This window comes from Acipenser ruthenus, chromosome 21 (assembly GCF_902713425.1).
Source record: "Acipenser ruthenus chromosome 21, fAciRut3.2 maternal haplotype, whole genome shotgun sequence".
Classification (NCBI taxonomy): Eukaryota; Metazoa; Chordata; class Actinopteri; order Acipenseriformes; family Acipenseridae; genus Acipenser; species Acipenser ruthenus.
Window position 1 is genome coordinate 28,213,766 of NC_081209.1, and position 14,384 is coordinate 28,228,149.

General features: G+C 39.7%; 2 protein-coding genes across 2 annotated transcripts; one reads left to right on the forward strand and one right to left on the reverse strand.

Moving 5' to 3' along the window:
* Positions 1-637: 637 nt before the first annotated feature.
* LOC117427909 (integrator complex subunit 14) lies at positions 638-6,247 on the forward strand. Its single transcript, XM_034046298.3, has 12 exons — positions 638-739; positions 1,269-1,518; positions 2,108-2,215; positions 2,411-2,566; positions 3,192-3,310; positions 3,721-3,863; positions 4,006-4,098; positions 4,431-4,575; positions 4,689-4,822; positions 5,154-5,272; positions 5,521-5,586; positions 5,685-6,247. The coding sequence occupies exons 2-12, from the start codon at positions 1,297-1,299 to the stop codon at positions 5,937-5,939; spliced, it is 1,560 nt and encodes a 519-aa protein (XP_033902189.1). The 5' UTR covers positions 638-739; positions 1,269-1,296; the 3' UTR covers positions 5,940-6,247.
* Positions 6,248-6,740: 493 nt separating this feature from the next.
* On the reverse strand, positions 6,741-14,350 carry LOC117427772 (very-long-chain (3R)-3-hydroxyacyl-CoA dehydratase-like). Its single transcript, XM_034901543.2, has 11 exons — positions 14,141-14,350; positions 12,010-12,052; positions 11,570-11,643; positions 10,683-10,847; positions 10,386-10,434; positions 10,162-10,272; positions 9,698-9,825; positions 9,118-9,230; positions 8,897-9,003; positions 8,410-8,541; positions 6,741-8,082 (listed from the first exon to the last, which is right to left on the reverse strand). The coding sequence occupies exons 1-11, from the start codon at positions 14,219-14,221 to the stop codon at positions 8,006-8,008; spliced, it is 1,080 nt and encodes a 359-aa protein (XP_034757434.2). The 5' UTR covers positions 14,222-14,350; the 3' UTR covers positions 6,741-8,005.
* Positions 14,351-14,384: the final 34 nt, after the last annotated feature.

Genomic DNA, 14,384 nt, shown 5'->3' on the forward strand with positions numbered 1-14,384 from the left:
GGACAGGACCTGAAATGGCGCAAATACATCGGTCATCATTGGTCATCGTGGAAAATGGTGCTGGGATGTGTGTGTGTGTGTGTGTGTGTGTGTGTGTGTGTGTGTGTGTGTGTGTGTGTGTGTTTGTGTGTGCGTGTGTGTGTGCGTGTGTGTGTGTGTGTGTGTGTGTGTGCATGTATGTATGTATGTATGTGTGTATGTATGTATGTATGTATTGATTTTAACAATATGTGTATTGTACATTAATCAAACTAGCTTTTAACCCCTAGTTACTCAGATAAAAGTAGGCAATAGTGCCTGCAAACAGAATTTGCCAGTAGGGCTGACAGAAAACACAAAGAATGAATTAAACGCACCTGTCTAATCATGCATGAATAATATTATCACAGAAAGCTCTATTAAAACGTTAATTAAGGCATTGTTTATTTACATTACTGCATATTATGATTAACTTATACAAATGTTTTTACATATCTATTTATTATTATTATTATTATTATTATTATTATTATTATTATTATTATTATTATTATTATTATTATTATTATTATTATAGTAGTAGTAGCAGTGCCATACAATTCTAAGACTCAATTATTCACTCGCCAGACTGGAGGCTGAGGGCACTGTATAAGTACTAGGAACCAAAGTTCAGGGCGTTAGTGTAGTTGGACGTGCATATATATGGCGTGGACCCGAAGCAAAAACCCCACAAAAAACAAAAAACCGTAATCAACTCAAGGTACTGCTGCATTTAGAAATACAAATAAAAACTATATAGAGTAACGTGCTGCATATTCTTACTGTTTGTATTATAATGAAGATAACTGTCTGTGTACCAAATGGCTTGTGTTCGGTACCATTACAGGCACGTACGTCCTTGTTTGTAGTGGAACGAAATATTCTTCCGTAGTTCGGCTTTTGTTACAAGTTATTGCATAGTCCGTGTGGTTCGTCTGTCTCTCACTGCTAAATAAGTATTTACTGTAACGATGAAATAGCAGTGGTCCTATTTTTATTTATTTAGCTCAAATTCAAATATTATATTGTTACAGCGAGCATGAAACGAATGTTTACAAAAATCTAAAGTAATAGCCCGTTTTCTCTTATTTATTGATTTATTTATTCGTAAATAAATTATTATTATTTAATTATTTAGCATTTAAATAAATAGTGTCTGTATTGCACTGTGCTGATGGTAACTTGGCACTTCATGCTGCAGGAGCTGCACGCTATTTATTTATTTATTTATTTATTTCTATCTCTCCCAGTCGAGGTAGGTAGCAGAGAGGGGTCACCATGCCTACGGTGGTGTTGATGGACGTGTCCCTCTCTATGACGCGCCCGGTCTCGCTGGAAGGCACCGAGGAGTACCAGCGCAAGAACCTGGCCGCGCACGGGTTAACGATGCTGTTCGAGCACATGGCCACCAACTACAAACTGGAGTTCACCGCTCTTGTAGCCTTCTCGTCACTCTGGGAGCTCGTGGTCCCTTTTACCAGGGACTACAACACACTGCAGGTTTAAAAACGAAGCTGCTAAATGTATACTATGAAATCGCTCATAAGTATAAGCAAAGTCGTCTTTGCTGTTTATCATATTGTTTTTTTTCACATAATGGTTAAGATTTATCTTGGGACTGCAGACCCGGTTTTCCACTGTGGGCATTTACTATGGAGTGGGCAATTGGCTTACCAGTTGCTCATAGTGTAAAGTACAGGCTACCCAGCCTCTGCCTTCCCTCAAACTTCTGGCAGGAGAAATGGGCGTCGCCTGATTCAAAGTGAAAAGTGTGGAAAACAAAAGGCAATACATGTTTTAATAGCATCAGGACTACAGCAGTGTTTTGTTGTGTAAATCTCATTTGAAGGGAAGAAACACTTAGATTGCATAATTGAGAGTGGGCTAACAAAAAAAAGTGATTAAAAATGGAGTAATGGGTGGTTTCACAGGCCCCTGATTAGCTCTAATATTATTGGATTACTTTAAGGTTACACAGGGTCGTCCAGGATTCGTGGTAATCAGGATCGGTGAAATGTATGTTTATACATGTGACTCTTGTAACCCTGCTGTTCAGTATTTTAATTAAATCGCATCTTGTTTCCTGTAGGAAGCACTAAGCAGTTTGGAGGATTATGATAAGACGTGCCTGGAGTCGGCTCTTCAGGGGGTTAGCAATATTGTACAGCAGGAATGGGGGGGAGCCTTCCCCTGCCAGGTAAATAATAATGAGGGCTTGCTTAGTTTATGGAAACCATTTTAACCCAGCATGTTCTCTCCAAGGCAAATGCAAGTTCTGCAGTTGTTTTTAGCACGCTGTGTATGCTGCTGTTATGCACCAGTGCCAGGAGTGCAGGGGCTGTATTTCAGTTTGTTTATGCTTTGTGGTTTTGTACTACTTGTTTTTGTGTAGGTGGTTTTAGTAACGGACGGTGCTTTAGGGATTGGAAAAGGCTCCTTGCGGCACTCTTTAGCAACCTTGAAACAGCGCGGAGAAGACAAGAAGTTTCCACTGCCTTTCCCATTCCCTTCCAGAATCCACATCATGTGCATTGCCAATCAAGAGGAGGTAACTGCAGCCCAACTACTGACTAACTACTGCCTAACTACTGAATAACATACACCAAACTCCCAGGAAGCAGAGGCTTAAAGCACAGTTGGTTTCTTTACTAGCTGACTTACTGCTGCTACAGGTGTAGCCCCTCTGATATTAAAATACTACTTCCTGCCCTTTGTTGTGTTCTGTACCATGTCCACTGCTCTCCTAGTAATGCTTGATACTGTGAAACTTTTCATTTCAAGTCAGGCTTTATTATATTTCCTGGGGTCTTTTCAATTGATACAAACGGTGGTGGATCTAAATACAGACACTGATTGGTTTATTAAAATAGGGCTGTTTGTGTACCAAGATTATACAAATAAAAGGTGAAACAGTGCATTTGAGGCTCTTTAGTTTGTTGCTGTTCAGAAGTGATTAAAAGTTCTTTCAAATAAGACACTGAACTAAACGATGAAAAAGGCCCTGAAGCGGAGATAGTTTTAGCGCTTTAGATACTACACCTTTTAACATGCTAGATTCTGTTTACCATGATGTCGAACTTCCCTATGCAAAGGACGTTGACGTAAGCACACGTGAATTGGATTGGGATTGGGTTGGACTCATTACTGTTGTCTCTTCGTTACTTTTTTTGCAGCTCCAGAACACAGATGTCTTGGATAAGCTTGAGCAGCTGATAAATCTGAACAATGGAGAGGGACAGATCTACACTGTTGACGGCTCATTATGCCTGAAGAATGTACAGTCTATGTTTGGGTTAGTAGAGTTCTGTTATATATATATATATATATAGTGGACCCTGATATTGATGTGACACAGCCACCTGAAATGTATGTATCAGAAAGTCTATCGGTTTGTTTAGGTGTGGTGAATAATGAACATGTTATTGCTGTAACGGTAGTATATGACCATTTGAGATCTTTACATCAGATGCTTTCAAAGAAAACGTCTAATTTTTTTATTGACTACATTTGTGTTCTGTATTGTAAACATATACATTTTACTAGCTAATCTAAACACTTTTACCTGTGAAATTAAAAATAATGAACTGTCTCAGTGATCTTCTTCTAAAAGTAGATCTTATTATTTAAATGTTATTCATAGCAATGAACATAAGTGAATACCAGAAGAAGGCTGTATCGTGGACACGGTCTTTTTAATTCCAGAAAGCTGATAGACCAAGGCTACTCCCCTTTCCATGCTGTGTTGAAGTGTGGGAACCTGACTTCAGATGTGCAGGTCTTTCCCAGGCCTGAACCAGTCCTCATTGCTGAGGAAACTGAACCTGTCCTTAGAACCATTAATACAGGTATTAAATCAATCCTGATGCAGAAGGCGTCACGGCTTTGTCTTACACTAAACTGTTTAACATTGTGTTTACATTTCAATAGATAGTGCAAAAGATGAATTTCTATTTTTGCTTGTTTCTTATTTGTATTTTCTCCCAACAGATTTGGAAATTGTTGGGTTCATAGAAATAGCTGATATTTCTAGTCCACCAGTACTCTCCAGGCATCTGGTTTTACCCATAGCAGTAAACAAAGGTAAGAATGTCTTAAAATATCCCATCACAGTTTCAGAACTACTGGTGAGAATTGTGTGATGACTGCTTCAAAGACACCTCTGCAGCATTGCAACTGGGAAGCATGATCATTGCAACAGAAAGTGTCCAGTGACATGCACATGTTAGCTTTCCACTGCATTTGCTACCAATCAAATGGTTTTTGGTTGCTTTCCAGCTTTAATGCCTCCAAATGTTTCCTAGCTTAAGCATCTTTTTTTTCCTTTGCATTTCTGCTTTGCTCAGCTGAATCTGTACAGTGTCTGATTTCTTGCCTACACGTACTGATTGAGGTTTCCTGTGTCTGGTTTGCAGAATGTGATGAGGTTGGTACCGGGATCCCTGAAGACACAGAAGACGAGAACTCGGCCAATCAGATCGCTGGCAAAAGCCCAAATTTCTGTGTCCTGCTACACGGCAGCCTCAAAGTGGAAGGCATGGTGGCGCTGGTCCAGCTGGGGTAAGAAAGCTTTGAAAAAAACCTTTTAACGCAGAAGCAAATACCCCATTTGTATTCTAGCTTTCTGTGTTTGCTACAGCGTCAGAGAAAATGTCTTGCTGTTCTGTCTCCAGTCCTGATTGGTACGGGATGCTGTACTCTCAAGCTGATAGCAAGAAGAAATCCAACCTGATGATGTCGCTGTTTGAGCCAGGTCCTGAAACACTTCCATGGCTGGGGAAGATATCTCAGCTTGGACCCATTTCAGGTAGTTTGGGAGTCCATTTTGTATACACAGAGCAGAATATTTCGGAAATGAAATATAGCGTACCTTAAGGCAATGCTGTGCAAAGGAGCAGAACCTCCTGGCAGGATTGGCTGTGAGGTATACAAGGCCTTGAGCAGTCACCTACCGAGGGTACTTGGTAATATGGAGGCTGCACCCTGTAAGTAATACTTTATGCAAATGAACTGTATTTTATTCCAGTCTGTATTTGTGTCTTTATCTAACCCTCTTCATGAAAACCTGACCACTATCGGACATTATGCACAACTGACTTTGTATGCAAATAGTAATGTTCTATAGTGTTATTTTTCAGATGCTAAAGAAAACCCCTATGGAGAAGATGACAGCAAAAGCCCTTTCCCTTTACAGCCGAAGAATAAGCGCAGCTACGCGCAAAATGTTACTGTGTGGATCAAGCCCAGCGGGTTGCAGGTACTGCAAGAAGGAGTTACTATGTTTGCTCCACATTACATTCAGACAGCTGTGCTGTAAATGGGAGCACATTATCGGGCAGCTGTGCACAAGGCTGATAGATGGGTTCACATTATTTTATGAGGATCTACACAACTGCAGACCATTCTTCTGCACCCTAATTATGCATTTTTATCAAAGCAGTCAAAATGTTTTACACTGCACAGTAAATTTTACATTTTATGATGTCTGTCCATATTTATCAACAGACCGATGTTCAGAAGATCTTGAGAAATGCCAGAAAACTTCCAGAGAAGACCCAGACATTCTATAAGGTGAGTTGCAGTACACAGAGAGGTCTGGTCTGCACTGTGGTCAGCGTTTTGAAGGCAGTCGGCAGTCGTGTCTTTTTTCTGCTTTGTTTTTTTCGTAGGAGCTGAATCGCTTGCGCAAGGCGGCTCTAGCGTTTGGGTTCTGGGAGCTGCTGAGCGGCGTAGCGGATCTGCTGGAGCGGGAGTGCACTCTGCTCCCTGACACCGCCCATCCTGATGCAGCGTTTCAGCTCTCCCACGCAGCACAGCAGCTCAAACTGGCCAGCACGGGGGACTCGCAGTACGCAGCCTTCACCCACAACATCACACCCATGCCAACCGACTTCTCTGGCAGCAGCAGCAGCGAGCGGATGTAGATCTCTGACCCCGTTTGAGGTGTTGCCCAGAAAAAAATTTAAGGAAATACAGCCTTCTGTACCAGAAAATATGTGACTGAACAATCTTTGAAAAAAAAAAAAAGTATTACATATTTTGACATTTTGTATAGCTGTCCTTTAGGTTGTAAACCATATTTTAGTTTGGGCAAAAACCTAGAAGTCAAACAGTGGTAAAATACTGCCTCATAATTACCTTTCCTAGCACATGGTTTTTTTTTTGTTTTATTACAAAGCAGATCTGTAAATAGTATTTGTCAAATAGGTTGGTAAATAAAGTGAAACTGCTAGTTGTCTTTGACTTATTTCGTAACGTTGGAAACCCACTCATTACTAGGGCCCTGTGTTTTTCACTTGTTTTAACCTGTAATTTAGTCCTACAGCCCCAAGATGTCGCTATAGCCTCCACAGTAAGACACGTGATGAGCAATCATTAAATAATCATCTCATTACATTAAGCATTTGAATTGCTCATCCCTTTACTACAAAGCACATATTAGCAGATTAATAAACAGAACGCTGTAGATGGCTACTGGTGTTTATTTATCCCTTACATCCCTGTGAATATGTATAAAGGATGTTAAAAGGAAGTTTTTTCAATATTATTTCAGCGAACTCATGAGTGTAAATACATTACGGATAGGTTTTAGTTTACCAGTACACTTTTCCGCAAAGCATTTTACAAAAAAATGTAATACATTTTGTTCATATGTGAATCTTACAGGGCATAAATATAGTTTGTCAACAAAACTTGTCCATAAGAAGAAACACTACCCACATCAATTATGTTGAAATCTTTATTTTTGGTTGTAATAAACACATTCATACTCAATAGATTGTGCTGTCCAAACATTCAATAAAATCATGAGCCTTCATTACCGTTTAGCAAAGAGATGATTCCTCTGCAGTTAAAAACCCTTTTGTAAAAATGTCCAGCTTTCGAGGCTGCTTGGGTAGTATCTCTCGTGTTACAGTTTTTAAGAGGTGTAAAAAAATAAATAAAAAAAAAATAACCACAGGATTAAGGATGGAATGAAATAGAAATGTTTCTGCTTGATGTTTTAAACAAATACTCTAAATGCAATAATTAAAACTGCACAAAAACAACCCTTTTTAAAATTAATTTAAATCATCCTTGGCCTTCTGATATGAAATACACGCATGTCAAAGAACACTGCAGCCTTTCATCTCTGTCACATTATCAAACACACACACTGTGCTTTGCATTCCCACAGCCATGGCATTTCAGCTTTATAATTTAGCCCTCAGATAAATGCATTCCATCTCCCTGACGTAGAAAGAAAGAGATTAAACAGCCTGCTGTCTTCAATTGTTCAGCCCATGCCTTTTTGCCTATATAGTATTGTGATTTTACATAAACAGCTTGCATTAGTTATTTGTGGTAGTGTAGTACAGTATTATATTTTAATGCAGCAAAGTGTTATACTCTATCTTTTTATCAGTATCTGCTTTTGTGTTTACTCAACACAGGAATACTGATATAGAACGTGCAGGGTGCACTGGCAACTGGTGATTCAAATCCAGGTTAAGGCAAGTCTGTATTTTGCAACACTTGCACCTCGCCTGGATTAGCTTAGACATACAAATCAACCAAAGAAAGATAACAGGTAATAGGAAACTAAAGCCAGGAGATTTCCCCACCGAGCCCAGTGCACTCTGCCAGCCCTGATATTAACCATCTAATCTGGGTGAAGTGTGAAAGGACAGAAGGATTGAAATGGTACAGAAGTGAAACTGAACAACGGCGTGTGCAATAAAAAGGAAGCTCTAAATCACACTGAGCTTTACACACAGGGTGCTTCAAAGCTGCTGTACTGCTGCGTGTCTAAAGAGGAACAACGTGACAGTACAGTATTTTATTTTGCATTGTTTACAGTTTCTATTTGAAATACTGCTAACATGCAAACATTACTATAAACTACAGTTCCTATACTTGGGTCAGTTTTGTTACGGGGGAGGGGGTTGGTACAGACTCTTGTTAGTTTTCATGAAAAGGCATCCAGCTCATGGTGGAATGGTTTGCAGGATTAGTTTGTCTTTCTTTTCTTTGTTCTGAATCGCTTTCTCCTTTGGTTGTAGAGGTGACGGAAATTAATAAACAGCCCTGCAACAGACACAATATTTTAATAAGAGAGAGAAATTGAACGATGTACTGCAATAATATCAGAGGATATTCCCAAAAAATCGAACCCCAGTTCCATTCCCTAACCTCCAGACCAGCAATACACCCCCTCCGATTACACGGGTCATTGAACTCTTACCAGTGTGCCCAGTCTGCTAATAAAGCTGGCTACAATGCTTATCCTTTATTGCTATTTGTTGTGCTGAGTTCCAATTGTATTTATTTACGCTGGAGTATAAGGGACTTTATGAAGGCTGGTAATAATAAATATATTGTTTGAAGTAAGTTAACAGTGTTAGAATAACATACCCAGAAACATGAATACAAGGTAGATCTGCAAGATCAATGCAAAGCTGATTGACATCCTGAGAGGCCACGGCAGGTTGATACTGAACAGTCTCGTTTCATTAAAGATCGCTAAAGACTGTACAACTGCAACAGCTGTGGAATAAAAAGGTATGATCACAATGAACAGAACATTAACTTAAAAACAATCACAATTAACTAAATACCAGTAATACTAAAGAATCTGTTCTGAATATTATTTGTAAAGATTTTTTCATCTGGTTAAATAATGGTTAATCGCTGTGAACCCCCCGATCAGCTCATTTAAACATACATTAAAAAACATGAATGTCCCTACATGTGCATTTACTATGTGCTTTGTGATGTCTTATGAACACAGGCCACAGGATCAGAGTGGCTGTATCGCAGTAATAGGAAGGTCCTTCACATCAGCACTGGAACATGACAGAAGCTCTTCCACATGTTCAGATAAGCGCAGTGTAAATCTAACCTTCCGCCAGCACTCCGAGAGGGTACAGAGGCATCCAGATGGTGTATCGCAGCCAGGTGAGGGTCTTCCACTCTGTGTCGATGCAGCACAGCATGTAGAAGGGATACCTGGCAAAGCACAAGAGTCCCTTTCATTTCTCAAGCACTGCATCGCAACACACACAAAACGCACTGGAAAGCATTCTGGGAAATGCAATGAAAAAAAAAAATTTTGATACTAACCTGAAAATTTCAATCATGCTCCACAGATAGAAAACAAAGAACACCACAGCTTTGTTCTGCATCTCTTCCAGACTCCCAAAGATGACAAAAAGTATAACATTCCTCCCAACAACCTGCAACAAAGCAAATCAACGTATGAAACTACAAACGGACGTCACTGTGCAGAGTGCTGTTGCACACAGACTCCCTTTAACCCAGTCAGTGAACGCGCTCCTCATTTCAGGACAGGCTACTTTGTCATTTTTTGGAGCTTTTTTTTTTTTTTAACTGGCATCTACCTACCTGTTTGTTTTTTGTTTCAATATCTCTTTAACTATACTGTTATATAGTACATACTTAGTTATATACTTAACTATAGTTAGCCTCATTTTGTTAGCCGCAAAAGTTACGTCTAAATTTACGGTGTCAAATTACATAAATACAGCTTGCATTGTGATGTTTTTCAAAGAATAATGAATTTGGCATGGGTTAAATAAGCTTTGTGAATAGGGCCTATTATAACTTTTAGAAAGACTGTAAAAGACACACGTAATACCTGTATCACTGCAGGGATAACGAATGTAAAAGACACACGTAATACCTGTATCACTGCAGGGATCACACCTGTCTTGACCAACCCTATGGCAGGATTGACAATTTCAGCAACAGCCAGAATCTGACAGAAATACATCATGTCTGCAATCGAGTGGAACGTGTCATAGAAGGAATCTGAAACAAGGAAAACGGGAGATTGTAAAAAACACAGACCGACTGTACTTAGCAGTTTATTTCAAAAGGGGAGCGGGCAGCATTCTCTTCACAAAACACAGTCGCTATAATCTTGTGTTCTATAATGCAACATGTCAAAGATCAGAATGATCTTAACTGAACGGTACGCAGGTTTGCATCCTTAGAAAAAAGCACTTTGGAATGAAGGTTCTTTTTAATGTATCTGGTCAAAACAAAAGATTTATAGATGGCAGAAATGATGGAAAAGATCATTAGGGAGTCCACTGTGAGAAGTTTAGCGATGGCTGAGAGAGGGGTCTCTCACGCTGGGCTTGCCTTGACCCAGGATGAAGAGCCGCACGGTCATGTTCACAAAGATCCAGGAGAAGCCCAGGAACTGCACCAGATTGTACATGAACAGGTATCCTCTCTTCAGGTTGTGGAAGTCTGAAACGGGGAAAGAACTCACTTTGAGGGGAGCCTTTTACCACAATCAAAACTGCACTTTAACGCACATATAAATTTGAATCTAAAATGAGACACATCAATCTGCTACTTACGATCCTGTGGAACCCTTGACTCCATGCTGACTTTGGTAATCTGGTCTTCCTGTTAAAAAAATAAAAACATTGAAGTATTATTGAACATACGGCAGTAGGCTTCTCTTAGAATGAATTATAAAAATAAGTATAAAACTTTGCCGCGTTTCGTTTTCAAACAAAACAGAAACACACTGGAAAGGATTAAGTTCATTTATGGTAGTTTTTGACAGTTTTATATTGTTAAAACTTTCAGAAATGTAGCATTTGTTTTTGCCTTGGCTTCTAAACAGGGCCCAAAGACGGGGGAATATTGACCTTTACTTTAAGTTCCAGTTCCGCATCTGATTCATCAAGCCAGCGATCAAAATCTGGTGCGAGAAATACAGGCTTCTTCAACTGCCAAGTCAGTCTTTCCCACCACTGACTTTCCACTTTCTGTACTGTGATGTTTACCTCTCTCTGCGTTGCTTTAAACACGGGCTGTGAGACAGAGGAAAGACAAAGCGACTCTCACCGCAGCGAAATGTATAATACAGGCTTTTCCTGGGCTAGAACGTTTCATTTGCAATGAAAGCTGTGATTCTGTTCTGGGCTGACAGGATGATGTAGTGACAAGCCAATGGGAAAGAAGCTAAACCTAGGAACATAGGACAGGGTCTGTCTTAAGAAGCCATCAATGCAGCTTTGAGCAAATGCAGTTTACATTAAAGAATGCATATCTGCCAAAGGCACAACACTGTAGATTAAATATCACAGCTAATTATCTACTTTTAAATACTACTTCTCCATTTGAATTTGCAATATTTAATATTCAGCCTATTGAGATCCTGCAAATTGAGTTGAAATGTCTATTATATTATTATGCTCCAGGATGTTAATAAGACTCCTACAGTCTACATTTTTCAAGTTGATGTGGCATATTGCATGGTTTTACAACAGTGTGTGTGTGTGTGTGTGTAGTGCTGCATCATGCTGGAGAGAACTAGTCTTCCTATCTCTGCATAGGAATCTGATTACAGAAAGTGTCTTATCTGCAGCTAACACAACACTTTCCATTCATCTGGGTTTTACCAGGTCTCACAGGATGTAACAATGTCATCCTGTGCTTATAAGTGCACACGTATGACTTATACTACAGTATCTGAAACGTAAATACGTACATAAATGAGACATTTAAGAAGCAATAAGTAAACTTGCAATACCTTATCCTTTACTGGCTCCAGGAACTCCAGGCTGAACTTATATTCGTTACTGCCTTTAGCTCCATGTCCCTGTGCTACAAGAAAATAGACAGAACTTAAAGCAGCAAAGATACGCTAAAACTAAGACAGTGTATGCCAATGAAAGTCCATGCAAAGAACAGAAAACAATTGCATTCATATTAAAAATATTCATTGTATTTGAACTTTGATCAGGTATTGTTCTTTGTATTTTCACATAGAAGCAGACCTAATGCTTGATCAGAGTATTACTGTGCATACAGGACATCCCTTTAGTTACAGGAAATGGAACATGTGTTGTTTTTGCATGATAAGCTAGTATGCTGTACATGACTGATTACATACTTTGGCAATACCAACAACTGCATTTGATTAGTTAGCATTGAAATACCATGGCTAATAAACACAGGTAATAAACCTACCTGTAAAATGCAGAATATGCTCTTTTATACTGACATCAAGATCCTGTAAAATACAAAGCAAGGTGTTTGTAAATCCACTCCAGTCTGCATTATCAAATGGGGAGATGCACACAATCTGGTCTTCCTTCGTACTGAATGCACGGTGTGCTCAATTATACTAAAAACAAAACCTTTAATGTTTCAATACTGCAATGTGCAAATGGTTGAACTGCTAAACACAGAACAGGCTCACATCACTTGTAAATTACTATTGGATTATTTACCAAATAAAGCATAACAATGCTGATGATTCAGTAAAGATTGTATTGAATTTGTTTTCTATGATTACTGCAAGCTTGAATAGAGGAACTATCTCTCTTCTGAGTTACACACTGTGCTCGAGGCACATTACACTCTCCCACCAACTGCCTTGTTTACTAAAGACAGTGTCTGGGATATGATATTACATGACAAGAAGAATGAATGAATGAATTTCACCCCACAACCCCTTGGCTTTTACAAGAAGAGATTTATCTGGGGCCACACCAGACCCAAGGGTTAGGGTTAGGGTGCCACACCAGACCCAAGGGTTAGGGTTAGGGTTAGGGTTTGGCAGCTCAGACTGTTCACGCGATCAAAGGCACGTGTGTTGAATGTGTGTTGAACGTGTGCGTTCTCATAACAGGTATCACTGTAGTTTAACGCAGGCTGTAGTTGCTTATAACCCTGATTTATAAATGACCTTCATTCTAGTCTTCACAAGGACATTGAACACTCAACTCCTTGTGGTACACTTTAAACATGTGCTTTTTGTCCTTCATTGAAGTGTAATCTAAATATAATCGAATACAGTCCGCCTCAGTACAAGAACAACAAACAGTGCAAGTCTCTTTCATTAACACTGCATAACAGATTTGCATAAAACTTGCATAAGGACAGGTGCTCCATGTGCAACTGAGCAAACCAATACCCACTGCCTTCACTACTGACGGCTAATGTTACCAGACTACCCACTGCCTTCGCTAATATTACCAGGCAAGTATACAGGCATAGAAACTCCAGCTTCGACACCTGTTCTGCAGGGACCTGAAGTTGTCTAGTTTAGTCCTGTTTTTGTTAAAAGCACAACCTTGTTCTCACCTTCAATAGGTTAAATGGTAAAGCCTGGTCCTGCCTGTGATTTTAGTCAGATATGCCAGGTCCACCAGTGGCTGAATCGCACTCCTTTTCACACAGTATCTGTTTCCAGTCTGTGTTGTTGTTATTTTTTAAATTTTCTTCATTTGCATTTGCTGGTGTTACAGGATAATTCTCACCCCGGCAAATCCTCAGCCTGTGACAAATTAGCCTAGGCGATTTCCCACCCCCAGGTCTGTTAAAGCTTTTTGAGATCTTTGCCTTTCTTGTGGCTTCATGCCCAGAAAGGTCAGTTTCATCGCTGTAGGCTTAAGTAGTACTAAAGGTACTGCGCCTTACATACAGTATAGTACACGGGCGCAAGTCCCAATATAAAGATGGTACTGGGGTGTGAATCACTCTGACGGGGGCGAGAATTATGCTGGGTCGAGAACTACTCTGACGATGGTGAGAATTATGCTGGGGTGAGAATAAGCGTGTGTTACACGCTATAAATACTATACCAGCTGCAGGACACTCTCAAAACTAAGATACTAACTAAGCACTTCTCAATTATACAGCACTGTGAAAAAACAGACTTTTTATAACTAGATGATGAAACATCTCAACGGCCAACTCACTCAGCCACAAAGCCACCGCGCTAAATTTAGACCGTTTTTGACCTGCTGCTGGTGTTGTGATAACACTTAAGGCGCATATAGGAGGAGATGTTAAATTAACTTCTTGAGTTATTTATTGCAAGGTTTTTAAAACCAAAATAGCATTAGAACAAAAAAAAAACGCCTTTGTTAAAAACAGGCGCAACCGAACCCTACAATTAGTGTCCGACAGACTTCTCTTAATAATGTCTATTCGGCGAGTTAGTGTCGAAAAGCACAGTTATTATTACTCTTCTTGCATCGAAAAAAAAACAGGTCATTTTAATATTGTTCAGTAATGGCACGGGATATATCAGTGACAGTGAGGCTGGTTAAGGTGATGTGACAGCGCGTGTCCAGTCATTGCGTTCTCTTACCTGCACGTCACTCAGTTCGACCCTCAGGTAGATCTCTTTGTGCCTTTGTGCCCAGTACACGCGAGGAGTCAGCGTCTGCATTTCACTGCTGGTATTAAACGAGTGTTTTATTTAAAAAGTGACAAACCGTAACCTAAGCACCATAATAATAACAACCCAGCCGACACAAAAAGAGCCTGCCTTTTTTTTTTTTTTTTTTTTTTTTTACCAGAACAATCCGCAGAGTTCACGTGTGCTCTTCATC

What these genes read in the sequence shown, in the direction of transcription:
- LOC117427772 (XM_034901543.2), bottom strand. Translation starts at nt 14,221, where the DNA reads ATGCAGACGCTGACTCCTCGCGTGTACTGGGCACAAAGGCACAAAGAG. An exon ending in AACTGGAACTTAAAGTAAAG is followed by an intron (nt 10,435 to 10,682) that starts GTCAATATTCCC and finishes TTTTTTTAACAG; the next exon opens with GAAGACCAGATTACCAAAGT. An exon ending in GCTCTTCATCCTGGGTCAAG is followed by an intron (nt 9,826 to 10,161) that starts GCAAGCCCAGCG and finishes TCCTTGTTTCAG; the next exon opens with ATTCCTTCTATGACACGTTC.
- LOC117427909 (XM_034046298.3), top strand. Translation starts at nt 1,297, where the DNA reads ATGCCTACGGTGGTGTTGATGGACGTGTCCCTCTCTATGACGCGCCCG. An exon ending in GTGGCGCTGGTCCAGCTGGG is followed by an intron (nt 4,576 to 4,688) that starts GTAAGAAAGCTT and finishes TTCTGTCTCCAG; the next exon opens with TCCTGATTGGTACGGGATGC. An exon ending in TCAGCTTGGACCCATTTCAG is followed by an intron (nt 4,823 to 5,153) that starts GTAGTTTGGGAG and finishes GTTATTTTTCAG; the next exon opens with ATGCTAAAGAAAACCCCTAT.